Source organism: Hipposideros armiger, unplaced genomic scaffold (assembly GCF_001890085.2).
Source record: "Hipposideros armiger isolate ML-2016 unplaced genomic scaffold, ASM189008v1 scaffold_725, whole genome shotgun sequence".
NCBI lineage: Eukaryota > Metazoa > Chordata > Mammalia > Chiroptera > Hipposideridae > Hipposideros > Hipposideros armiger.
Window position 1 is genome coordinate 450,733 of NW_017732075.1, and position 26,757 is coordinate 477,489.

The 26,757-nt window shown below is 49.4% G+C and overlaps 2 protein-coding genes across 2 annotated transcripts in view; one reads left to right on the forward strand and one right to left on the reverse strand.

The window, feature by feature from the left end:
* Positions 1 to 26,757, reverse strand: part of SLC36A1 (solute carrier family 36 member 1) — a 149,240-nt gene that overhangs the window by 7,889 nt on the left and 114,594 nt on the right. The gene's annotated exons all lie outside the window — the stretch shown is intronic.
* FAT2 (FAT atypical cadherin 2) overlaps positions 1 to 26,757 on the forward strand; it is a 93,621-nt gene that overhangs the window by 6,694 nt on the left and 60,170 nt on the right. The window contains exons 2-6 of the mRNA XM_019627226.1: positions 13,063 to 16,338; positions 18,090 to 18,404; positions 22,887 to 22,945; positions 24,312 to 24,623; positions 25,585 to 25,795. Coding sequence (XP_019482771.1) covers positions 13,083 to 16,338; positions 18,090 to 18,404; positions 22,887 to 22,945; positions 24,312 to 24,623; positions 25,585 to 25,795 — 4,153 coding nt within the window. The 5' untranslated portion in view covers positions 13,063 to 13,082. The remainder of the gene's footprint in view (positions 1 to 13,062; positions 16,339 to 18,089; positions 18,405 to 22,886; positions 22,946 to 24,311; positions 24,624 to 25,584; positions 25,796 to 26,757) is intronic.

Sequence of the window (26,757 nt, forward strand, 5' to 3'; positions counted from 1 at the left end):
TGGGGGTGGGCGGGGAAAGGGAACTGCTGAGGTTTTGGTTTTCCACAGCCCTGGTGTGTGCCCTGGCATGCCTCCCACGCTTCTTGGTTTTTGAGAACTGTCTCCTTCCTGGTTCCTGGGGCAGGAAGAGTCCAAGATCCCATAGCTATGAAATCCTGCGCAATTCGCCAGTCAGAATGCTTTTATTATTTAAATGTTGTCCCTCTTATTACAAGTCTTCTTTGAAGTCCTTTACTAGCATTTTTTAAGGAAACTTTTTAATGAAGAATAATGGACATATAGAAAAGTGCACAAATCCTAAGTGCACAGCTCAATGAACTTTCCAGAAACTAACCAGCTGCCAGATAAAGAAACAGAACATTACCACCATTCCATAAACTTCTTTTGTGCCTTTCCCTTCTAGTCATTACCACCCCCTGCCCCACCAAGGGTAACTTTATTCCAACCTAATCCCTAGATGAGTTTTGCCTGCTTTTAAACTTTATATATTTGGAGTAACACAGTATGTATTCTTTTGTATATGGCTGCTTTCACCCCCACATTATGCGAGTGGATTCACCTGTGTCTAGAACAATACTTCATTTTCTTTGCTGCATAGTATTCCATTACATGACCGTACCACAATTTACTTATCCATTCTGCTCTTGATGGACATTGGGGTTGTTTTCAATGTGGGGCTATTATAAATAGTGCTGCTCTGAACACTCTCATATGAATCTTTCGGTGACATATGCACACATTTCTGTTGCGTGTGGAACTGGAGCGCAATTGCTGCATCATGAGATATATATGGATGGAACCCTTTTTGTTTTATCAGGTTCAATTCTATTCTATTCGTTGCAAGTAGAACATGGTTTGTGGGGCTGAGTCTCTATCGGGGAGATGGACAGACCTGTCCCCTGGAAGATAAGCAGTTGCCTCTGGGGTTTGAGATGCTGATGAAGAGAGAGATTTGCAGACTCAGAGACTGCCGCGTGAAAGTCAGGTGCAGGAATCAGACCTGTTGCTTTTCCTCTTCTGTCTGCTCTTCTGTTTGACTTTAGAGATAACCTCGTGTGTGCTTTGCCTGAAGGCCAGTGTTCCCCCAAGAGTGATCAGTGGACCACCTACAGGGGAAAGTGTGCATTCTGAGCCTTACAGCAGCCCTACTACATCATAAATCAGACTTCTTGAGAATGAGGCTGTGATTTTTAACACACTGACATTTGAAAACCACTTCCCTAGCCTAAAAACATCATGAAGATTGGGGTCTTCCCAATTTCCCCACCCCCTCTCCCCTGGGGCCTAGGAGAGGGCCACATATGGAATGTCGGCTTTGAAAGGAGGCATGGCATAACATGAGCCTAAAGAAAGAGGTCACCTTTTTCAGCGATCCCAAACACCAGTCACACCAAAATCACCCTGGAACTTGTTAAACATCTATTCCTGAGCCCCACCCCTAAGGATTTTGATTCAGTGGATCTGGGGTGGGGCTGGGAATATGTATTTTGAACCCTCACCCCTACCCCCATAGGGAATCCCCAATGGTGGGAACCACTGGTTCAAATCAATGGCCAGCCCTGTCGGTAAGAACACAGTTTGGTTGAGTTCTGTCTGCCGATGGCTGGGTGGAACAGAGTTACAATGGGTAAGAGGAGTCCGTGTGGACAGAGCCCAGGGGGCTTAAATGTGGAACCCTGGGGGTGGGGGAGGGTGTCTTGGCCTGGAGCCCATCAGAGGCTCATCTGCATCTCATTAGTATGTACTTTGATGCTCCCAGATCATCCCTAACCCCTGTCTTGCCTCTAGCCCTCAGTCAGGTTCAGCCTGCAAAGCTGCAAGACTGCGTGCCTCAGACAGCGGAACTACCTGTCTTGTCCCACTGTTAGAAGCCGCTCCCCACCTGCCCAGGCCTGCCCGCGCCTGCTGGCTTTGTGTCCTACACTGTTCTGCTTAGACCCCTTGGACGTACAGACAGCGCAGCTGGGCTGGGCCAGGCCAGAGGGAGTGAAATCAGGAGGGAGGGCTAGAGATGAAGCCTTGGCTGAGAATCCGTGTTTGCTGGCATGGGAGGACCCATGAGCACATGATCCTGGCGTGGGGGAGGGATCACATAACCCTCCCTTCTCCCAAGTGCTCTTTCTAACCTGAGGGCATGGGGAGGCAGGCCAGGGTACGGTTAGAAACACAGGCGACCTGAGTTTTAATCCTAGACTGGCCACATACTAGCTGTGTGAACTTGGAGGTTAGGTAACCTCTCTGATTCTCATTTATCCCATCTGCAAAATGAGGATAATTATAGGGTTGCTGTAAGCTAGCTTAAAAGTGATAATGCATGCCAAGGGCTTACCACAGGGCCTGGCACATAGTAGATGCTCAGTAAATATCAGCTGTGACCAGTGCCTGTGCCTCTGTAAGCACTTCCTAGTCCCCAAACCTTGCCGTCTTCAGGGCATCATTTGACAATAGCTCAGTGGAGGGTTACTTGGTAAGGCAGGAGAACAGGAACGAGTCCCAGTTCTCAGATGGACAAGTGGAGGCCCCATGAAAAGAGGAGGCTGCCCAGGGATCTCCTGCTGGGTCCCCTGTGGGGCCCTCTGATGTGTCCCTGAGGCCCCGTGGCACCAAAGCAATCGGGCCTCCAGTCCCTGAATCACCTTCCTCACAGAGGCTGCCTCATGAGGGCTCACGCCGCCAAGCACTGTGCTGACTCCATCTTAACTGATCCCCACAGCAGCCTCATGATTACCTTCCTCAGCTTATATATGAAGAGACTGAGGCTCAGTCAGGGTCAGTGATTTGTTCAAGGTAATACACCAGCAATGGGCTGAGGCAGGACTCAAACACAGGCTGCCTCCCTCCAGAGCCTGAGCAGGTGGCGGCCATGGGATGTGGCCCTGACCAGAGCCTCCCCGCCTGCTGTGGTGCCTGAGAGGCAGACCTGGCTGGGAGCGGCCACGGGTGGTTGATGGTCTCACGCACAAGGAACTAGGAGAGGTTCTGATACCAGCAGCTGCTCAGAGCCAGCTAAGTGGAACTGGGTTCCCCTCACAGGTGGCCGCCGGGCCCGCCCGCTCCTGGAAAGGCAGTGTGCTGTGTCCTGGATAGAGAGGGGACTATGCGCAATGGCCTCAGTGTACAAATCACATGAGATGGGGCCCAGAGCAGTCACCCCAACATGTCAGTGGCAGAATAAAAGAGGTCAGGAACCCCATGTTGCTGTGGGAGGTCCAAACATTGTCTGCATCTTGTTTTCTTTCACTGCCCATCTTCTGCCCACCTCACACCCGCCCCTCTGGCCCCTCAAACTGGGAAGGAGATCATATCTCTGACCTCTCTGCACCCACGATGGGGACACAAAGGCAATAGGAATAGAAATTATTCTTATTTTAGTGATGCTCAAGTTCTGGCTTGAGCTTTGCCACAAATAAGTGAGAGAAAGTGTCACAAAGACCCACGTGTGTGTGTGTGTGTGTGTGTGTGTGTGTGTGTGTGTGTGTGTGTAGAAAGGTGCTTCTTTGGGGGCTCCCAGGGCATGAGCAGGGATCAGTACGCACACAGAGAGGAATTCCCTCGTTCCACACATACTTCCGAACACCTATTGTAATAGCAATTACATTACTCTAATTGTTATAATAATAAGAGTAGTAACTAATAACAGTAATAACGTGAACTACTTTCTGTGGGCCCGGCACTATGCTAAATGCTTTCCATGCATAAGCTCATTAGATCCTCCAGTGAGGTAAGCATTGCTAGCCCCATTTCACAAATGGGGAGACTGAGGCTCAGATAGAGGAAGCCAGACCCCTAGACAAAAGCAGCGGCAGGATTGAAGGCAGGTCACCCCAAAGCCTGGCTGCTTTTCCCGTCTACTCTTCTCCTGGCTAATGAGTAGGAGGACCGTGGCTCTGTGGGCTCCTAAGGAGTGTCCAGGCTGGGAGAGGAGCTGGGTCGGGGGTAGCAATTTGGCCAGTGCAAAGCACCCAGGACGGGGAGCCTGGGGTCTGATTCTAGATGTGCCCCTAACACGCTCTGTGACTTAAGACAGAGCACTTGTGGCTTCCCTTCTCTGGGCCTAGTTTGCCCATCTTTACAAAACTGAGATAGACTCCTAGTACTTTCAAACTGTGCCCACAGTTTGGGGATTTCACAGCGATGCCTCAGAAGGCAAAGGCAGCGGTGAATGGGGAATGGGGCTCTGGGCCCCAGTCTCAGCTATCACAGCAGCTCTGTTTCCATTTTACATACTAATGATGATAGTTGTAAAATGACAGCTGGTATTTATTTAGTGGTTGCTAGGTGCCATGCCCTGTGTTAAGTGTTCAATACGAAGCATCTAGTTGAAACTTCAGAATGATGATCTGAGGTTCAGTTAGTATCTCTTAAAGCTAAGAAAAAACAGAGGCTCAGAGTTTAAGTTAGACGTCCAAGGTCACTCAAGTTGGAACTTGATGTCTATATGTCTGAAAACCTTTGCAAAGGATTTCATTGGCTCAGAGGTTTGCAAGAAGCACAGAAGAGTGAGTACCCCATCAGACAAGGCCCATGCAGCAGGGGGATATTTTGGCCTCTGCAATTTGTTCTACTTTCTGAAGAAGCTTTCCAGTCCTCTGAGGGAGTGTATCTTGTGACTTCAGGACACAGTCCTCCTCTCTCCAGAGAGCCACCCCCAAACTCAGACCTTCAGGAGGACAGCCCTTCTCCCCTTTCCCCGTGCCTGCTTCCACACAGGGGCCCCCTCGTCCCCTTCTGGCCAGAGGGTTTCTATCTTGGGATGGTACTTGAATCTACCACCTACTAGGTGGGTGAACCTGGGAAGAGCCTTCAAATTATCTGAGCCTCAGTTTCTCATTTATAAAATGAGAGTACCGTATTTGCCGGCGTATAAGACGATTTTTTGGCCCTGAAAAATATGCCTCCAAGTGGGGGGTCGTCTTATACGCCAGGTACACTTCAGATAGACTGCTCATAGTGCTTGCCCCGTGCCATAGTGGCCTCCCGATGCCCGCCCACTTCATTCCACATACCGTTCAGGCATCAGCAGCGCTGCTGGGTGTATGCTCGGCTGTTATGCGATTTTGCTGTTATGCGATTTTACCACACTCGCAAAATCGCACACAGCCGACCATACACCCAGTATGATAGCGCAAAATCGCGAATCGCGATACCATACTGGGTGTATGGTCGGCTGTGTGCGATTTTGCGAGTGTGGTAAATTCGGGTTACCGTATATTTCTTTACATATGCATTGAAGATTCGCGATTTTGCGCTATCATGGTGCCTGTTAGAATGTTGAAGAGCTCGCACTTGCGCACTAGTGAGGTCCCAGGGAGATGCTGATGCAAGGGTGGACCAGACTGCTATAGTGACAGGGCGGGCAAACAGGGAGCAGGGACCAATCAAATCAGGCTTCGTATACAGCCAACAGCCAACCACAATACTGCACCATTGTACAGTACAGCATAGAAAATGTCAACCAGTCAACCCCTATCATCCCTATCATGGCACCAGCCAAAAGAAAGAAGTATGATGCAAATTTTAAACTGAAAGTTATAAACTTTGCTAAGGAAAATAATAATTGTGCTGCTGCAAGACAATATGGAGTAACAGAAAAGATGGTTCGGGACTGGAAATCAAATGAGAAAGCATTAAAGAGTATGCCAAGGGGTAAGTGTGCATTAAGAAGAGGCACCCCACACTGGCCAGAACTCGAAAAACATGTAGCAGACATGGTGGCTCAACATCGCCAAAATGGTTATGTGGTGACACGAAATACAATACGCTTGTTTGCACTTCAGTGGGCCAAATCAAATCTGATATTGTTTTACCTTTTATTTGGTGTGTGGAAGGTGTGCGGAAGAGGGGGTAGTCTTATACGGCGAGTATATAACAAACTCTGTATTTTGAGTGGAAATGTTAGGGGGTCGTCTTATACGCCCAGTTGTCTTATACGCCGGCAAATACGGTAATTATAAGTGACATAATAAGGTTGGTTGATGCAACCAGGTGAGGTTGGTACAATAACTGACATGTACTGAGTGTGTTCCAGGGCTGAGTATTTGCCATGCGTCGGCTCACTCGGCCCTCTTAGCAGCTCCATGAGATAGCTGCTATTATCATCTCCCTTTTTCTGGGACCAGAGAATTTAAATAATTGCCCCAAGTCATACAGTTGGCAGCGGTGGAGGTGAGTTCTATCTGAAAGGAGGTCTACCTGACTCCAGAGCCCACTTTCTTATTGTTATGATAATTCTACCCAGTACTGTGCCTCATACCCAAACACCAAGTGGAATAATGCATGAAGATGGCTTTTGAAGACTTACAGATTAGTATACAGATATAAGATAGTATAATTGTTGTCATCAAATAATAATCAGGATACTGATAAAGAAGGGGAGCCAGTGCCAGCTCCCTTTCCCCCATGCCCTAGATGAGGACTTCCTTTTCAGTCATTTCTCCTCCCTCTAATTCCAGGCTTCCCTCACTGAGACAGCCTCTCAGTCTGCTGGAGGTTTGGCTGCCATTTACCAGGACGTTATTGGTTCTAATAAGGTGTCATTCTGCGTCTTGCCTCCCTGCGCTTTCACCTCTCATATTATCTGTCTTCCGTGCAGCCCTGGGAAGTAGGTAGGAACAGCTATTATTATCTCCATTTTACAGATAGGTAAATTGAGGCTCAGAAGAGGTTCCGTGGCCTTCCAAAGCTCACACAACCCATCAAGGGCTCAAGCCACTGGTCCTTTTCCTGCTCATATCCAGCTCTTTAATTTTTTTGTTTTTTTTTACATGAGAACCCAGTAGTGGCCACCTACAAACCAGCAAATGACTCCAGTGTTCATCCAGGTTTCTTGGAAGTAAATCAACCTTCCCTATCCGTAGTGCATTCCAGTTGGCCTCAACCAGTAGAGCTGGTGTTCAAGCCCACTGCACACCAGAGTGGGAGACTTCAATGGGAAAAACCCCCTTTTGATCTGACATCAGATTTCTCTTCCCAGCATGTAGTTTTGTCCTGGTCCTGCTCCTTCTCAAAAACCTTCAATGGCTCCCTACTTCTAAGGGGAAAAATTATTTCAGTAGCTAAAGACCTCTTCTCTAGCAGGTACCTGGAATGTCACCTTTCTTTCACTTATAGTTTTAATTCTGATTCAGGGGCACCATCTCTCCTAATCCCACCCCCTCCCCACCTTTAAGATTTTGTGACGAACATAGTATGTTTAGGATTCTTTCTTGAGAGCCACAAGAGTCAGCCCTAACACTGGATGTCTGAGGCAGACACAGTGCCGGGGAGGGGAGTAGGGTCAGAAAATACACACTGAGCTACCCAAATCCATGGCAATTTTACATTTAGATTTGGCAGGGAGGGAAGGGAGTGTGGAATGAACCCAGTGGCTCTTTCTTTCATGACCATCTCTCCAAAGTTAAAAAATGTCTTATGGCTTTTCCCCACAGCCTAAGAAATCCTGAGCACCCAGGCTCAGAAAATCTGACTGTTTTCAGCTCAGCCACCACCTTCCTGGGTGGTCTTGGGTGTGCCAGGCAAATCTCAGTTTCCCTTATCTTAGACATGGGAGTAAAAGGGCAGACGTGTTTCCTAGGAGTACTCTATGTGCTACTAATTAACATCTGTGTCGCCTAAGAAAAGGGAAGCTGCTGGGCCCTGCGGGAGCAGGTCATCGCTGACCCATGGTCAGCTGGGTACGTATGGAGTGGCGGGGAGGAATGTCATTGTCAGAAACCAAGCCTGACATTTTGAACAAATCTGGTAGGAGCTTCGTTAGTGAAAGTGATTTGACTTTGGATTCCTCCAAGCGCATGTGGTTCCCATGGAAGGGACAGAACTTGTCACAGAGTCATCAACTCCTAGAACTAAAATGTCTGCGTCACTGCACAGGGCCCATTACAAACGCAGGTCATAGAGCATTAGACACATAGCATATTCAACCATATGTCTTAGAACTTTCTAGGACATGACACAGAACGTTGGCATAGCAGGACCCCAACTTGTCAGATCTGGAGGGGCTCTTAGAGGTCATCTAGTCCAGTGTTTTTAACCTGTGCTTCCCAGGGTGGGTGCTCAGCAGGGGAACAAGAGACAAGCCTCCGGGCAGGGTCCCGGGCCCCCACCCCTGCTTCTCATGGTGCAGCTCTGCTTTGATCTCTTTATAAACTGTGCTTCCAGGTACATTTTCATTAGGAAATAAGAGATTCTGCCCCTGAAAGCAATAGAGGGGCTTGAAATCACTGATCCATCCCAGCACCCCCCCCCCCCCAACATCCACATGTCATTACAGATGAGGAAAAGGTCCACAGGGATTTGGTGCTGACTTGACCAAGGCCACATAGGGAAGAATGACTTTAGATCTGGGTCTCCCAAGAGCCACCCTGACCAATGAACAGGCATCGGCGAGTGTGCAAGCCCTGCTCCACAGCCAGAGGGAATCCCTTCAGTGCCTCTGAGAGCTCATTTAGGGTCCAATAGAGACCACAGGCCTGCACCAGCTGAAGGCCCATACCCGCAGGAGTCGGAAGGGACTTCCGAGCTCTTCTGGTCTCCCTCAAGGGCAAATATCCCCCTAGAGCAGCACATTCTCCCAAGTGGCCATCCAGACTCTGCTTGGATGCCCCCAGCGATGGGAAGCTCTCCATACTCCGAGATGACTCGTTCCGCGATTGCACTTGAGATCATGACGACGAGCACAGATCTCAGAGCACTGCTCCTCCCAGCTGTGCTCTGGCTTTTATCAAGGACTTGGATAAAGACACGGATGTTACAACCACCGAAATTCTGAATGTCAGAATCAAGATTCTGAGAAGCCAGAGCAGTGAGCTGCAACACAGGATGACGTGAATCACAGTCTCATTAAAGTCCGACGGCATTTAGTTGCAGAAAACCAGCCCACACAAGAACAGATCGGGGGGTGATATGAGAATCCATCTGAGAGTTTTCATCGCCCCCCAAAACTCAACAGTCAATAGGATGAGCCAGCTGCTGAACAGTTTTAGGACTTGGTAATATTTGTTGAAAACCGTGTCAGATACTATGTTCAGCATCTATGCGCATTCACTTATTTCATTCTCCAAAAGGCTTTATGAAGTAGGGAAACAGGATCAGAGAAAGTAAGCCATTTGCCCAAGATCACCCAGCCAGAACCTGTGAGTTGCAAACCACCCCATCAATGTGACGGGGCTGGGAGTTAGAAGGAGGCGGAGTTCGAGTCATGCATCTATCCTAACAGGGTCCTTTCATGAACCCCCACACCTGTACCTGCTCACACGCATGCACACGCAAGCCCCACAGCTACCAGTGTATTTACTTACATCATATTCGTTCTGTCAAGCAGGCACGCACAACTAATGGACCCACACAATTATTCAAAAATTGCCTCCTAAGTATGTGTGTGTGCTCTCTTGCAAACGTGCACATTCTCCCACATGCAGACCTCTCTCTGGGCCTGCGGAGCTGAGAGCGTGAGGCCCCACCCCAGACAAGTGCCTGCTCGCAGGTTCCCAGAACAGCCTGTGGCTGGGCCAGCAAGCTTAGACTCGACCAGCAACCAGCGGCTTCCTGCTCCGCAGGGGCGCAGGCTGGGCCTTCTCCAGAGGGTTCAGGGGACCCCACCCTCACCCCAACCTCGGGCTTGGATTCGGCCTTGCCTCTCAGAACTAATAATAACTACTATTTATGGAGCGTTTCTCTATGGGCCCGTCGCTGTGCTAAGCACATTAATATGCATGACCTTATTTGTCTTCATAAAATCCCACGAAAGCAGCACTCTTCATAGCCCCATCTTACAGGTGAGAAAACTAAGGTCTGGAGACGTGGAGTAACTTACCCAAGGTGACACCAGTTAGCAAGCGGTGGAGCTGGGACATGAACCCAGTCAGACTCGTAAGGGACCACTGCTTCTCTTTTGGGCAGCACGGTTGGGAGGAAAGCACCTGGCTCTCATTCCCACCATGTGACCTTGGGCAAGTCCCTTGCTTTCTATAAGACTGTTTTCCAGCTTCAGAAAGTAAGGGATGATCATTAAAGGTTCTTTCAGCTTTCATTCTGTCATTGTCTTCCCTAAGTCCAGATACTTCCATCTTTCAACTGGTATATACGTGCCAGGCGCTGATCTAGGCAGCGGGAATTCATTCATAAATAAGACACACCAAGCTCCTGTCATCATGCAGCCCAGTGTCTAGTGCAGGAGACAGTCATTAAACAAACAAACAACAACATATTGTGAGGTGATAAGTGCCATGGAGAAAATGGAGTGATGTGATAAAAAAAGGGTGTTAGGAAGGGTGCTGCATCAAACTGGGGGTTAGGAGGCGACATTTGAGCTGAGAACTGGATAACGAAGAAGCCAGCCATGTGAGAATCATAAGTAGAGGGAAACAGCAAGTACAAAGGCCCTGAGGCAGGTGCCAGTTTGTTGTGTTTGCAGAGGAGAAAGGACCCACGTGGCTGCAGCTTGGTGAACAATGGGGAGACTGCTGGGAGGTATCATTGGAGAAGCAGGCAGGGTCCTTCCAGGACATGGTAAGCAGTTTGGATTTTAATCTAAATGCTATGGGAAGCCACTGGAAAATCTTAAGCAAGAAAGTGATGCAAATTGACTTATATTTTCACAAAATGTTTCAAAATAATGGTCCTAGGTGGTGTAGGCCGGAAGGGTGGCTCAGGGAACCCAACGTGCCTCTGTACCCTGCAAGCCTGTTCACTTGCCCGGACCTGGGGCCAGAAAATAAATGTCCAGACACAGGTCCTTCCCTCAGCAAACAGTCACCAGGTCTTCAGGTCCTACAGCTTGAACACAGCCTTGGGCACCAACCCCCCCACTCAGGGGTGCATTTTCTTTGCATCTTCTCCCCCTCCAGGAAGACCCACTCCCCTTGCTCCCTTCCCTAAAGTTCATCTTAACAGCTCCCGCTCCGCAAGCCGCCTGTGCAGCTGCTAAGCAGTGTGTCTTGTCGGGGCCTGCCTGACACCGGTGCTGACCTGGTGAACAGGAAGCTTTCCACAAAGCAGGGCAGGTAGAGCTGGGAGGCCGCTGCACCCTGGGCTTGCTGGGCTGTGTGCAGAGTGAGTGGACCTGGGACTGGGGTAAGGACTCATTTCCCCCCCCCCTTTTTTCAACCTCAAAAGCGGCGCCATCCTGGGGGGAGGGGTTGGGGTCAAAAGGACTCAGGGATCCCCTCCTGCTTTCAGGGGACTGTGTCAGGGACACAGTGAGTATGGCTGTCACCTCTGAGGTGCAGTAGTAAGTAAGGGGTGAGAGGAGGCGGGCAGGAAGGGTGGGAACAGGCGGTGTCTTTCTGTCACTGGCTTTAGGACACCAAGTGTAGAATCTGCCTCCATCCTGCCCCCTCTTTCCTGAGGTGCCTGGGCTTAGGGCACCACCAACAGAATCTCAAGCTAAGGATGCTAGTAGGGAGGCCAGGATGGGGCACATTCCAATTCTGGGCTGTCACAGGCTTTCAGATCCCACGTTAGGCAGCCTTTCCCATTCCTGCCTCCATCCTGCCTCCCATGTTGAGGTGCTACATGCACGACCTCAAAGAACCGACATTTAATTCCCTCGGGACTCTGGGAAGACAAGGATTCATACCTCTTTCCCCCCCCCCCCACCCCACCAAGCCCTGCTCTGGAAGTTTAACTCTTCCTTGCCTTTGAAGAGCAAGGCAACTGGAAAAACAAGTCATGCCTGTTCCATCCAGGAATGCTTGGCACATCTGGCTGGCAGCCACCAAGCTCCTTGGAGTCGGCTCCCACGAGCGGGCCAGGCACCAGCTTCTAGGAGGCCCCGTTTGGCAGCCGGCGCTGCCCTCCTCCCTGCCTCATCCATCCTTGGCCCTGATGAGTCTCACACCGTGACCCAGGCTGGAGTTCAGGGACGCCCTGTGGGACCCTGTGGGAAACAGCAAGGGAGAGTGGGGATTGCAGCGGGTCTTAGAGAGCAAAGCATTGGGTTAGTTCAACGATTCCCAGGGACTAGGTCTCACCTGGCCACCTGCCATGCGGCTCGGGGCAAGACCCTCCCCCTGTCACCCACCTCCCCAGGCGGGGCTCTATTTCCTCATCTGTGCGTGAGGAACAGGATCAGAACTCCATCATCTCTAAGGTCCACATCAGCCCTGACATTCCAGGGGTTGAGGAGTTTCCTCTGTTTGGGCTATAAGGTGAGTCAGTCAGGCCCTGTCCAGAGGGACCTGTGATGGGACAGGTGTCAGTAAGCCTGGGGAAGGGCAACCAGCCCTGGCCTGTGACACAAGGAGCCCCAGATCTAATTCTTGCTTTGCCTAGCTGCAAGGCCCTGGGCAGGTCCCTTCCCTCTATGAAAGTTAGTTTCCTATTACCAATAATAGCTAATAATAGCTAAAACATACTATGTGCCAGGTGCCCTGCGAGGGCATTTACCTTTGTTACTTTGCTTAATTTTCACAACAATCCAGTGAGGTCATATCCTTATTCCCATTCTATAGAAGAGAAGATCAAGGCTCACAGAGGTTAAGTCACCTGCCCAGGAAGTCACCGAGCTAGTAAGTGGTGGAGCGGGGCTGACAGCCAGGCAGCCTGAGGCAAGGCCTGTGACCTAGGTCCCTTTGCTTTTCTGCAGCCCCCACATGTGCACTCAGCTCAGTGTGGCTGGAGCTCTGCCCTAGTGGACTGGTCTTACAGGAAGTTCTTAGAGCCGTATTGCAAAGCTTGGGTACCTGGTTGGGACTATTTTGCCACTGAAGGATTTTGGGGAAAGCAGTGAAGTGGTCAGGACTGTGTTATAGCTGCCAGGTGCCCTCGGGAGGGCATTTAAACTAGTCAGTTATTCTTCAAACACAGGGCTTCTCAACCTCGGCACTATTGGTTTTTGGGGCCGGATCATTCTCTGTTGTGGGGACTGTCCTGTGCGTTGTAGGATGCTTAGTGGCCTCTGCCAGTAGCAAACCCCCCACAAGCTGGGATAGCAAACATATCTTCAGACATGGCCAATGTCCTCTAAGGGGCAAAATCACCCCCAGTTAGGAAGCACAGCAGTAGGAACCATTTCCTTCCTAACTCTCACACTTTTCTTTTTGTTGTTGTTGTTTTTTGCTCAAGGTTTTGGGAGTTTTTCCACCATGATTATTGCCTCGTTGGGTTTTGTCGTTTTCATGCTCCATTGTACAACCTGTGAGAAGCCCCTAGAAGGAATCGCCTCGTCCTCCGCCTGGCACTTCACACACACACTTTATAATGCAACCATCTATGAAAATTCTGCTCCCAAGACCTATGTGGAGACGTCTGTGAAAATGGGCATGTACCTTGCTGAGCCCCAGTGGGCAGTGAGATACCGCATCATCTCCGGAGACGTGGCCAATGTGTTTAAAACCGAGGAGTACGTGGTAGGCAACTTCTGCTTCCTGAGAATCAGGACGAAGAGCAGCAACACGGCCCTGCTGAACAGGGAGGTGCAAGATAGCTACACCCTCATCGTCCAAGCCACGGAGAAGACCTTGGAGTTAGAAGCCTTGGCCCGTGTGGTGGTCCACATCCTGGACCAGAATGACCTGAAGCCCCTCTTCTCCCCACCTTCCTACCGAGTCACTATCTCCGAGGACATGCCCCTTAAGAGCCCCATCTGCAAGGTGACCGCCACGGATGCTGATCTGGGCCAGAACGCTGAGTTCTATTATGCCTTCAACACCAGGTCAGAGATATTTGCCATCCACCCCACCAGCGGTGTGGTCACCTTGGCTGGGAAGCTTAACGTCACCTGGCGAGGGAAGTATGACCTCCAGGTGCTCGCTGTGGACCGCATGAGGAAAATCTCAGAGGGCAATGGGTTTGGCACGTTGGCTGCACTCACCGTTCATGTGGAGCCTGCCCTCAGGAAGCCCCCGGCCATTACCTCGGTGGTGGTGGCCCCACCAGACAGCTGTGAGGGTGCAACCTATGCCACTGTAGTGGTAGAGGCCAACAGCTCCGGCGCTGAAATGGACTCACTGGAAATTGTTGATGGTGACCCTGGAGGGTACTTCAAAGCCATCCAGTCGTATGCCCGGAGCAGGGAGTTCAGTTTGGTGTCCGTCAAAGACATTAACTGGCTGGAGCACCTTCATGGATTCAACCTCAGCCTGCAGGCCAGGAGTGGGAGCAGGCCTTTTTATTCCCAGGTCAGGGGCTTTCACCTACCCCCTTCCAAGCTGACCTCCCTCAAATTTGAAAAGGCTGTTTACAGAGTGCAGCTTAGCGAGCTTTCCCCTCCTGGCAGCCGTGTGGTGATGGTGAAAGTAACCCGAGCTCTCCCCAACCTGCAGTATGTTCTAAAGCCATCCTCAGAGAGTGCAGGGTTTAAACTGAATGCTCGCACTGGGCTCATCACCACTACAAGGCTCATGGACTTCCATAACCGAGCCCACTACCAGCTACATGTCAGGACCTCCCCGGGCCTGGCCTCCACCACTGTGGTCATTGACATTGTGGACAGTAACAACCATGCCCCTGTCTTCGACAGGCCTTCCTACACCGGCACCTTTGATGAGAACATCCCCCCAGGCACCAGTGTTTTGACTGTTACTGCCACAGACCGGGATCATGGAGAGAATGGCTATGTCACCTATTCCATCACTCATCCAAGAAATGTGCCCTTTTCTATCGACCCTTACCTGGGGATCATCTTCACCTCCAAACCTATGGACTATGAGCTTATGAACAGAATTTATGCCTTCCAGGTACGGGCATCAGATTGGGGATCCCCGTTTCGCCAGGAGAAGGAAGTGTCTGTTTCTCTTCGGCTCAGTAACTTGAATGACAACAAACCTATGTTTGAGGAAGTCAACTGCACTGGGTCTATCCGTGAAGACTGGCCAGTAGGAAAATCCATAAAGACTGTGTCAGCTATAGATGTGGATGAGCTTCAGAACCTAAAGTACGAGTTTGTGGCAGGCAACGAACTAGAGTATTTTGATCTAAACCCTTTCTCTGGAGTGATATCCCTCAAACGCTCTTTTATGAATCATACTACCGGTCAACCCATCAATTACTCCCTGAAAATTACAGCCTCCGATGGGAAATACTATGCCTCGCCCACAACTTTGAATGTTACTGTAGTCAAGGACCCTCGTTTCGAAGTTCCTATAACCTGTGATAAAACAGGGGTGCTGACACATTTCACAAAGACTATCCTCCACTCTGTCGGGCTTCCGAACCAGGACTCCGATGATGAGGACTTCACTTCCCTAAGTGCATATCAGATCAATCATCACACCCCCCAGTTTGAGGACCACTTCCCACAGTCCATTGACATCCTTGAGCATGTCCCTCTCAACACCTCCCTGGCCCGCCTGGCAGCCACTGACCCTGATGCTGGCTTTAATGGCAAACTGGTCTATGTGATCGCAGATGGCAATGAAGAGGGCTGCTTTGACATTGAGCTGGAGACAGGGCTGCTCACCATAGCTGCCCCCTTGGACTATGAAACCACCAGTTTCTACGTCCTCAATGTAACAGTGTATGACCTGGGAACTCCCCAGAAATCCTCCTGGAAGTTTCTGACAGTGAATGTAAAAGATTGTAATGACAACGCACCCCGATTTCCTCCTGGTGGGTACCAGATAACCATCTCAGAGGACACAGAAGTTGGAACCACAATTGCAGAGCTGAAAGCAAGTGATGCTGACTCGGATGACAATGGGAGGGTTCACTACACCCTGCTAAGCCCCACAGAGAAGTTTTCCCTCCACCCCCTCACAGGGGAACTGGTTGTCACAGGGCCCCTGGACAGGGAATCAGACCCTCGGTATATACTCAAGGTGGAGGCCAGAGATCAGCCCAGGAAGGGCCACCAGCTCTTCTCTGTCACTGACCTGACCATCACATTGGAAGATGTCAATGACAACTCTCCCCAGTGTATTACAGAACTCAGTAGCCTGAAGGTCCCAGAGGACCTCCCCCCAGGAACCATCCTAACATTTCTGGATGCCTTTGATCCTGACCTGGGCCCAGCGGGAGAAGTGCGATATGTCCTGGTAGATGATGCCCATGAGACCTTCCAGGTGAACCCGATGACTGGTGCACTCAGCCTGGAGAAAGAGCTGGACTTTGAGAGGCAGGCTGGGTATAACCTGAGCCTGTGGGCCAGTGACAGTGGGAGGCCCCTGGCCCGCAGGACCCTCTGCCACGTGAAGGTGACAGTCCTGGATGTGAATGAGAATCTCCACCCTCCCACCTTTGCCTCCTTTGTGCACCAAGGCCAGGTGCAGGAGAACAGCCCCCCAGGAACCCAGGTGATGGTAGTGGCTGCCCACGATGATGACAATGGCTTGGATGGGGAGCTCCAGTACTTCTTGCGGGCTGGCACCAGTCTTACAACTTTTAGCATCAACCAAGACACAGGTACCGGGAGTGGGGAAGGATGGGAGTGCCAGGTGCAGTAGGGTGGGCCTAAGGAAAATCAGGGGCTGTCCTGAAAGAGGTCAGGCTGCAGCCTAAAAAGAAAAGCAAGAAGTAGGGACTCTCCTTCCTGTCCCTTTAATTTTATTTTTAATTTATATTTATCATACTGGGGATATATATATATATATATATATATATATATATATATATATATATGCATATGTGTGTGTGTATCTATTTAAGTCAATTCAACCATATCACTAGCATCTGTGTAGATATACATAATATGTACATACACACATAAAAACATATGTTACATATATTTGCTTATAAAAGTAATGCATTGTGGTTATATGTTTTTTATATGTAATTTAAAAATGAGTGTTTCTCTGTGACCCATCTTCCCAGATATAATATCTGTTAACAATTTGGTCTATAATTTTCTAAATTTTTCTTCTTTGTACCTGGTATATTATTACTGTTTGCATTACAATTATGAAAACGTAATACAATAGACACTAACTCTGAAACTTATTCTTTTCACATAACAGAACCCCTGGATATCTTATATGTCAGTCCATATAAATCTTTGTCATTTTTAAAAAATGGCTACATTTTATCCTACATATAGGTGTAGCATCCTTGTTCATACTTTTACTCACATACGTGAGTCTCTATAGGAAAAATTATTAACAATGCAGTTGCTGGGTCAAAGGATAATGCGTACTTTCAACGTTAGTATTTCCCAATTGCCCTCCAGAAAGATGCAACCAGCTTATGTATTCCTGTCAAGCTTCATAGAAAATAGGTATAATTTAGCAAGCACTCATTGAGTACCCTTGACTTGTGAGGTCCTGAGATAGGCAGCCTGGGAGAGATCCCAGGTGGAAAAGGCGCGTCATTGCCCTCAAGGAGTTTACAATCTGATGGGTGACTTATTTCCAGGCTAAAGGGCAGGGTGATGTGGTGGAAAGAGCATTAGACTGAGAGTCAATTCCAGACCCAGCTCGTCCGCCTACTTGCTACCTGATCTTGGTCAAGTCACGCTTCCTCTCAGGGCCTTAGTTTCCCCATCTGTCAAAGGTATCAGGCTCCTTCAGCTCTGACAGGCTATGGCTGTGAGCACGGGCTTTGCCCTCTCACGTGGGCCCTTCCAGCTGAGTGGGATCCATGAGAACTCAGGTGCAGGCCTCTTTTGCTCACTGTTGGACCCTCGACCTCTAGACCAGTGCCGGCCCATAGTAAGTAATTTATGGAGTGAGTGACCTTAGGAACGAAGCTAAGTCTCTAAAATCATGAAGATAATGGAGAGGGGAATAGCAATTTATTTATCAAATCCCTAACCCTTAAATTGTATGTATAATACCTGAAGTTCGAAGGATCTAGTTTAAGGACAACTGTAAGGAAATCCCTTAGAGAATGTGAAATCAGTCAATCAATAGGACTTGGGTTGAAGTAGTTAGGAGAATGTAGGTCAACGACCTCCGTCTTCTGGGAACCCTGCAGATGCCCACATGCCAGAGTCATGGGCCTATTTTTATCAGAGAAAGTCTGAGAGGTTCTGCAGTGAGAATATAATTTCTGTGTTGAGTTCAGCGGCTCTCACACCATATTGGCAACAGCTCCCTTTTCTCGTGGAAAACCTATTAATATCCTGTCCATAGTACAGTTTGGGGACTGTTAGGCAAGATGATTTCTATCACTACTTTGAGCTCTGAAATATTTTGGGTTTGGTGACCAACTGTCCCTAGGACTGATTCAGACTCTGGCGCCCCTGGACCGGGAATTTGTGTCCTGCTACTGGCTGACGGTCCTAGCAGTAGATCGCGGTTCCGTACCCCTCTCTGCTGTAACTGAAGTCTACATCGAGGTTACAGATGTCAATGACAACCCACCCCGGATGTCCAGACCCGTGTTCTACCCCTCCATCCGGGAGGATGCGCCCTTGCACACTTCTGTGCTAGAGCTGGATGCCTGGGACCCGGACGCCAGCTCCAAAGGGAAGCTGACCTTCAACATCACCAGTGGGAACCACATGGGATTCTTTGTTATTCACCCTGTCACAGGTAAGGTCCTCAGAAACCTGGGCAAGCAAGATTCCCTACAACAATGCTTCTTAAAGTGTGGTCCTGAACCAGCACCATCAGCATCACCTACGACCTTGTTAGAAAGCGAAATTCTCAGGCCCCACCTGCTGAATCAGACCTGAGGGTGGGGCCCAGAAATCTGGATTTTAACAAGATATCCAGGGGATTCTGATGAGTGCTAAATTTGAGAACCCCTGCCCTACAAAGTCCACCTCTATGGGAACGTAATAATATGCCGGTTTTCTTTTCTTGGGGCCTATGGATGCTGGCAGGTTGCCTGGTGGTCAAGCTGGGACTATTTCAGACCTCCAGGTGCTCCCAACTGACCCCTCCCCTGAGTCACAAGCCACAGGTTGAATTTCCTAACCCTAGTTCGAAACTGATCTCAAGCCTGCCCATAGAGTGGTGACAACAGAGAGCCACTCCAGTGGAGTCAACCATCCCACAAATATCTATCCTTCGCACAAAGCCACCTGGGGCAAGGATGGTGGGTGGTTTAGAGGAATCCAGAGGTCACCAGCTTGCCTCAGTAAGCCAAATGTAGCCCACACAGGTGTTTTGTTTGGCTTGCACAAGCTTTAAACAACGATTTTTCAAGTTGTTGCCAACATTTAAAAATTAGGAAACTCCACAAAAACATTCTAGGTTTCTTGTTCTTAAAAAACTAGATCTGGCCACACTGACCCCCCACCCCACCCCCACTTCCCACAGCTCCCTGTGTAGACCAGGCACGTGTCCTCTGGTCCCCAAGTCCCCTCATTTGCTACTGCCTGACTCTCAGCCTGCTTCCTGCATTCACGCTTCCTGCCTGGCTCCTGTTGGTGCTGGAATTTGAGAGCCAGTCCCTGCTGCTCCGGATGCTCCTCCAAGGCCACATCTTCCTCTTGGAGGATGAACCACAACCCCATTGCAGAGAAAGCGGACATTCTCTCCTCTGAACCCATGATCCTATTCTCCAGCTCCAACAGTTCACTCTTGGAAGGACAGAACCCTGGAGAGATTAGAGGACAGGGAAAGAAGGAAAGCTGGAGGGCAGTCACCCATCCCTAAGACACAAAGAGCAGGACAGCATGAGCCTGGTGGGTCCTGGGGCAGACAGTGGGTGAGGGATACAAGTGTCTCCTGGCACAGTGATATTTGTTTGGAACTTTCCTGTTAACCTTTGACCTCAGAGACTAGATTATCTTCCTCGAAGGATCCTTTCACCCTGGAAAACAGGCCTAACTGGCTCTCTACCCGGGTCCACCCTGTCCCTCCCTTTTCATGAGAAGGAAGAGATCTCTCACCTAGGGCATTAGCTTCTCAATGTCTTCCAAATCCCTATTCTGTTTACTGTCAACAGTTCCCTGGCATGAGGTCTGGCAAAATGCCCCAGAGGGCAGAGATGTTCTCAGTCTTCTTGCAGTTGAGAAGAAAATTTTTACCAGCGTAAACATCTAAAAATAAAATCATCAATGAACAATGAGTGCCCAATCCAGTTTTCTTCACAGCACCACTGTATTGTCCCACTTCCCTACTTGGACACCATGGATGGCGTCCCTATGCCCTGAAGATAAAGCCAGGTCCGCAAATGTGTCCCTGCTGACCTTTCTGCCTTCACCTTGCCTCTCTCACCCTGCCACTCTATGGTTTCAGCCACATGTTCCACTTCAGTCCATGTCCTCTCCTGGCACCGGGCCTTTGCACATGCTGTTCCTTCTGCCAGGAGTCGCTTCTCCTCTCCTTTCATCTGGCTACCTCCTGCTCTTCTTTCAGATCCCAGCCCAGCTGTTCTTTCCTTAAGGAAGGTTTTCCTGATACTATAATACGTCTTCTAGAACCATCGACCCGCCTCATGTTTTAAAACATTCATCACACAGAACACTATATTCATTTGTGTGATTATTCCATTAATTATCCATATCCTTCACTGGATTCCAAACGCTTTCTAGAAGAGGAACCTTGATTGTTTTTGCCCACTATAGTATCTTCAGTGCCTGGCACACCACAGGATCTCAATAAATAATTGGGAAATGAATGAATGAATCTCTGCCAGCATTCACAATCTTTCGTTAAGCCCAAGATGCATTCATTCAGCAAATGTTTAAAGGCGTCTGCCCTCACAGGGCACTAAAACTATGTGCTTGTGGAGAGATAAGAAGAAGATAAATGCAACACAATTTCGAGCTCTAAGGACTTAATATCATCAGGAGCATGAAGGTCCGAATATAACAAAGTAGAAAAGAGCATGCTGCACTATAAGATATGGGTAGATGCGATGCCACAATGGCTCAGAGGAAAGAGGGCGCTGCTCAGTGTGTGGCAGATCAGCAAGGGCTTCGCGAAACGGGGTGGTTATGCTGAGCTGCGGATGGGGAGGACTTGACAGGCTGCAGTCAGGGAGGGCCCCTGGGCAAGGAGAGTGACAGGAACAACAGCCAGGAGGGAAGAAGCCCGAGATCTTGTAGAAGACACAGCAAGTAGGTCAACTTTCTAAAGGCATAGCCGCTTCCACCACGTATTAACTGTAAGACCTTGGGAGAGTTTCTTAACTGCTCCGCGTCTGATTTTTTTTTCACCAGTAAAATGAAGGTAACAATAGCTACCTCCTGGGTGGTTGTGAATATTAAATGAGTTAATAGATATAGAAGGAGCTCAGAAGAATGTCTGGACATGTAAGAGCTCAGGGAGCGTTGGCCTTTGTGATCCTGAGGGAGGGCAGAAAAGGGAGAGAAAGTCGGGAAGGTAGTCGGGGTAAGACCTAGACTGTGGTGGCTCAGGGTGAAAGAAGTAGAAGGATCTGGAACCCATCAGAGGTGGAATCAACAGCAGCCGGACAATGATTGGATGAGAAAAAGGAGGGGAAGGGAAGGATTAAAAATGGGCTTACGATGAGGTAATGGGGAAATTTTGTTTGGAGGAGAGAAATGATAAGAGCTGAATTGGCTGCGTGGCCATCTGGTGCCAGGAAGAGTCCTTAGTAGCACATCACACAGCCCCGTGGAGTGGCTCTGCCATGTCTCCATTCTGCACAGGCTCCCTGGGACTTCTGACACCTATCTCAGTGCGGGGAAGAGGCTGAAAACAGGGCAATGACCCTTAGAAGGTGGGAGGAGGCAGTGGTGAGAGCAAGGCAGAGAAAGAAAAGCAAAAGCAGAGAGGCGGAGAGTGTCTGAGATTCAGAGAGGCAAAGAGGGGGATGGGGGAGAAGAAGCCCTGGATAGGAAGAGAGGACGGTGGTGAGGGATAAACAGAGAGAGAGAGAAGAGAGAAGGGGAGAAGAGGAGATGAAGGGACAGAAGGAGCAAGGAGGAAAGCAAGGACCGAGACAGAAGGAGGGCTTACATGCCAAGGCCCCCTCAGCACTGCCCTCTTCTGGGGTGCGGGGGAGGGGGGGCGCCCAGATTCTGGGCCCTTCCCCATCCAGCCTCTTCTTAGCTTGGGGATGAATGGGTGGGGTGACCAGGGACAATATTCCCGCTGTCCTGGAGGAACGTGTCATCCTTCTCCAGTGGGGTTTTCCAGGAGCCTACCCTGAGCCTTCCTTTGCCTGCCTTCAGTCAGGGAAGAAAAGGTCAGGATGACTTGGTTCTGCTGCACAAGGCAAGAACCTGTCCCTTACACAGGCCGCTCCTCACATCACACGTCCATTTCCAGCACTGAAGTCTCCACCTCAACACAGAACCCCCTTTCCCCTCACAGAGCCCCTCTCCACACACTTCATTCCATTACCCCATTATTTAATTGCCTAAACAATATCAAGAAACTATTGAAAGCCTTCAGACAACCCACTGACCCCATCGAATAGCTCTGCTTTTATTTAAGAGACCTTCCCTACCACCTGTGACCTCTCAGTCTATGGGCTTGGATGCCCTGGGGCCCCTGCTAACCTCAGTCTTGACTTACCAGATGCTTGCAGAGAACTGGTACCTTCCCTCCTTTGTGGCCTCAATGTACAGACATAGGGCCTCATAAAATTATAACGAGATAGATCACCAAGTCCCCCCCCCCCTTCAACTTACAGGTGAGCTGAGAGAAGCCCACCTCTGGCTCATCTGTACCAGTGTGTCATGGGAAGAGCTGGTACTGGGACCCAGGTGAATAATATAATAATAACAAAGGAGTCAAAAGCTACCACTTTGTGATTTCTCATGAGCTGGAGGCAATGACGGTGATCCCTGTTATAACTCCCAACAAGCTGCCATTTTTACTCAACAAAATATTGTGCACAACAGCCTCCTAATGGTGAAAGGGGGTGTAGGTGGGAACCTTCACGGATAGCATCCTCTCTGCTGTTCTCTCCCACTTCCTCACTTCCCCTTCTCTTTCCCCAGAGTTCCACTTCCCCTTAATGTTCTTGTTGTCCAAACACCAGAAGAATTTTGATCTAAGATTAGAAATGTGACCCTTGAACTTCCTCCCAATAAAGTGGCTCTAGGAGCCCTAGGAGCTCAGGTCTCCCTCCTACCATCTCTCCCCCAGGTCTGCTGTCCACGGCCCGGCAGCTGGACCGAGAGAACAAGGATGAGCACATCCTGGAGGTGAGTAATGGTGGTGAACCCATTCTGGATTCGCAAACCTCCTGAAGGAGGCCAGGCTGGAGCCAAGCCAGGCCTTGGGGCCACATGCATGTCTCCAAGCACTGTGGCTGAGGAGGGCGCTAGGCTCAGGGAGGAGACGCTACTCAAGCTGAGCCTTGCTGTGGTTGGTGACTCTTAGGGTCTTTTCTGGCTCTTTAGCACTGTGAAGGGTAAGACTCTGAAACCATATCCAGGCTGAACAGGAAGCACTGATTGATTATTAATGCCTATGACGAGTGCAGGAATAGGAGAGGTACACATGTGTTATGCACTTGCGTCTGGTTTCCAGCCTATCTCCACGATCCAGAGAGAGTTACCCAAGGTCAAACACCAGGTTAGTCACAGAGCCAGGATGAAAACCCAGACTTTTGTCTTCTACATTTTTCTAGGATGTCTCTAAAATCATATAAGCATCCCTGCTTGGTGCCCATTCCAATGAGAGGCATCGGTCTTGGCCAATCAGAAGGACTCTAGCTTTGCCCCTCCTGAGCTCTCCATAAGCAATGAATGGCCATCTGTCTTAAAGACATCAGGTGGGAGGGAATACATATATTCCTCATCAGAATTGAAATAAGCTTTGCCCGCTATGCTCCCGAGCTCTGTACCTGCCCTTTGTAAGAAATGGGTATTATTATTAGTCATCAGCAGCTAACTGGCTTTCTAGAGACTAAAGCATTCCCCACTCTTCAGTAGAGGCATCTATCTTTAAATAGCAAAATATTTTAACACGTCAGAACCATTTAAAGTAGAAATGTCCTGCCTTGTACCCTTGGGGTCACTGATCCATGGGACAGTGTGCCCCCTCATGAAATCCTCCCTGATTCTGAAATTGCTTTGCACCTTTTCTCTCATTCTGGATTTCATTTCATGCATCGAGCCACCTGTCTGACTCAAAAGGTATCCCCCACTCCTTCCTAAACATCTTCTCATTTGTTTTTTCTACCCTCCAGTAGCTTAAAGAAGCTGGAGAACAAAGCTTCTGAGCATTACGAGCAAATAAAAAGTAAATGGTTTTCAAGAAATGACCCTTAGCCTCCTGAGTAATGAGTGCCAGTTTTTGTCTAGAGCCTCCGTGGCTGGCTTCTTCCAGTTCTTTCTGGTTTCTTTGTCTGTCCTTGCTGGCTTTCCTGTGGGCGAGGTTACCAGAGAGCTGGGTTCCAAATAGGTGAGGTTAGGATAATAAAAATCACGAGCATATGCTCAAGAACAGACTCACTGATATTTCCAAGCTGTCAAAAGCAGGGGTAGGGAGTGGTAGGGTTGCAGTGGGTGGCGACACATATTTACCGCTTTGCATTTGGCAACTCATGCTGGAATCTGTCCCCAGGTGGCTGTGCTGGACAACGGGGATCCGCCGCTACGGTCCACCTCCAGGGTGGTGGTGTGCGTCTTGGACGTCAACGACAACCCCCCTATGTTCTCCCACAAGCTCTTCAATGTCCGTCTTCCAGAGAGGCTGAGCCCGGTGACCTATGGGCCTGCCTACAGGCTGGTGGCTTCAGACCTGGATGAGGGTCTCAATGGCAGGGTCACCTACAGTATTGAGGAGAGCGACAAGGAGGGCTTCAGCATCGACCCGGTCACGGGCGTGGTGTCATCCAGCAGCGCCTTCACGGCCGGAGAGTACAACATCCTAACGGTGAGGGGTGGACGGAGGCCAAAGAAGGGGAGTGGGAGAACGGATTAGGGATTTTCTTAGAGGATACGGGGCAGGGAGACTGGCACCAGGCATGATGGAGGTGGTACTCCAAGACAGAGTGGGAGCTCCGACTTCAACCAAAGGATCAGAATTCTGGGCCTTTTTCTTTGAAGGCAATAAGGTCCTTGCCTGGGAAACCTGCTGTATTCTTAGAGAGAAGGATTTGGTGAGAGTAGCAGGAGCTTTGGAATCAAGATAAACCTGGGTTCCAATCCTAGCTCTGCCATTTTATACCTGTGTGGCTTGGACAAGTCACTGAACCCCTTCGAGCCTTTGTTTTATCATCTGTAAAGTGGGGCTAAGAACATTTTCCTTGTAGGAAGCCAATATAGCAAGCAGCTAGGGCATGGGCTCTCATGTCAGACAGCCTAAATCCAATCCAGCCTCACGCCAGCCAAGCAGACAACCCCAGGCAGGTGAATTCACCATTTTTTTGCAAAAGGGAGGCAATAATGGTACCTCTTTCAGGGCTGTCATATGGAGTAAATTAGATATTGCTCTTAGAGCAGGGCCAGATAATACTGAAAGCTCAATAAATTCTAGTTTATTACATTTATGGTTGTTGGGAGGGTAGACAGACCGTGTATGTAAAGTCTGGTTGAGCAAATAGCACACAGTAAGCCTTCAGTTAAATAGTGACTTTGATTATGTTTTTTCAGCACTCATGAGCTTCTTGAGCACAGTTACATGTCTTATTCACCACGGTGCCTGCCGCAACTAGCATGGTGCTTGTTTCCAGTAAGCCCTCAACTGTGTGTCGAATAAGTGACCGAGTGAACGAGAGAGGCCAGCTCAGTCAGTCACAGGGCGCCCTGTTTCTTGGCTGGTCCCCTGGGTCTTCTTGTTTCTTGGACCCAACCCTACAGACAAAGCCTCGGTTTCACTTTTGGCCTCTTTTCAGATCAAGGCAACAGACAGTGGGCAGCCGCCGCTCTCGGCCAGTGTCCGGCTACACATTGAGTGGATTCCCCAGCCCCGGCCCTCCTCCATCCCACTGGCCTTCGATGAGCCTCACTACAGCTTTACAGTCATGGAGACAGACCCCGTGAACCACATGGTAGGGGTCATCAGTGTGGAGGGCCGACCCGGCCTCTTCTGGTTCAGTATCTCAGGTGAGGCCCCCAAGGAGGACCAGCCTCTCCCATCCTTTTAGACCAGCCCTAGTCCTCATGGTACAATCCTTCTGAGCCCTCTCGAGGTCACGCTCCCTGAAAACCCCTCTCTTGGCCATGGATGGTGACTGCCTCTTCCCTGGATCTCTGGGGCAGCGAGTCACAGGAGCTCCACTTCTGCCAAACTTTCCTCCCACACCAGCTATCATCTCAGGTGGAACCTCCATGGTCTCACTGGTAACCCCAGCCAGAGCTGAGCAGTGCCTCAGTCACCCCAAGTGCCTGGGAGATTTAAGAGGGTGCTCCAGGGAGACCCAGCAGAGAAAGCACAAGTTTTGTGTTTCCTCTTCTGCCTCCATGAGAAAATCAGTGTAGAGCTGACTTCACTGACCACGAGCCTGAGACCAGCTGTACCCTGGGGCCATGCTTACTGTTCTGGTCCTAGGTTCCATCCTTAAAATCAGGGGAAAGCATCCATTCTCATGTAGGAGACACATGGGTCCAAGCTCTGATGGCCTTCTCTGAATTTCCTGTCTGTCTCTAAACCAAGATTTTGTTTACATATCTGGGAGGGGGCGAGGATCAGTCAGAGACCCCTTTGGGAACCTGATGAATGCTTTGGCCCTCTTCCAAGAAAGTTGCAAACATGAACACACAAACATAAATGTACATACAAATATAGGGTTTCCTATATTCTCTGAAACCCAGCCAGGGATTTCAGGTGAAGAATCTCTAAGAGTTTCAGCACCACATGAACCATGGATTCTTATTATGGCTTCCCAGCCTGGTTCAGAAATTGAATATGCACTTGTCCTAAGGTTTTGACCTCCGGATTTACTTCCAGTTCTGATTCACTGCTCTTTTTCATTTTTTTTTCTTTTATACAGAATTGATACATGTACTCTAAAGAACAATTAGAAAACACAAATGAGTGTAGAAAACACAAATGAGTGCAGAGAAGA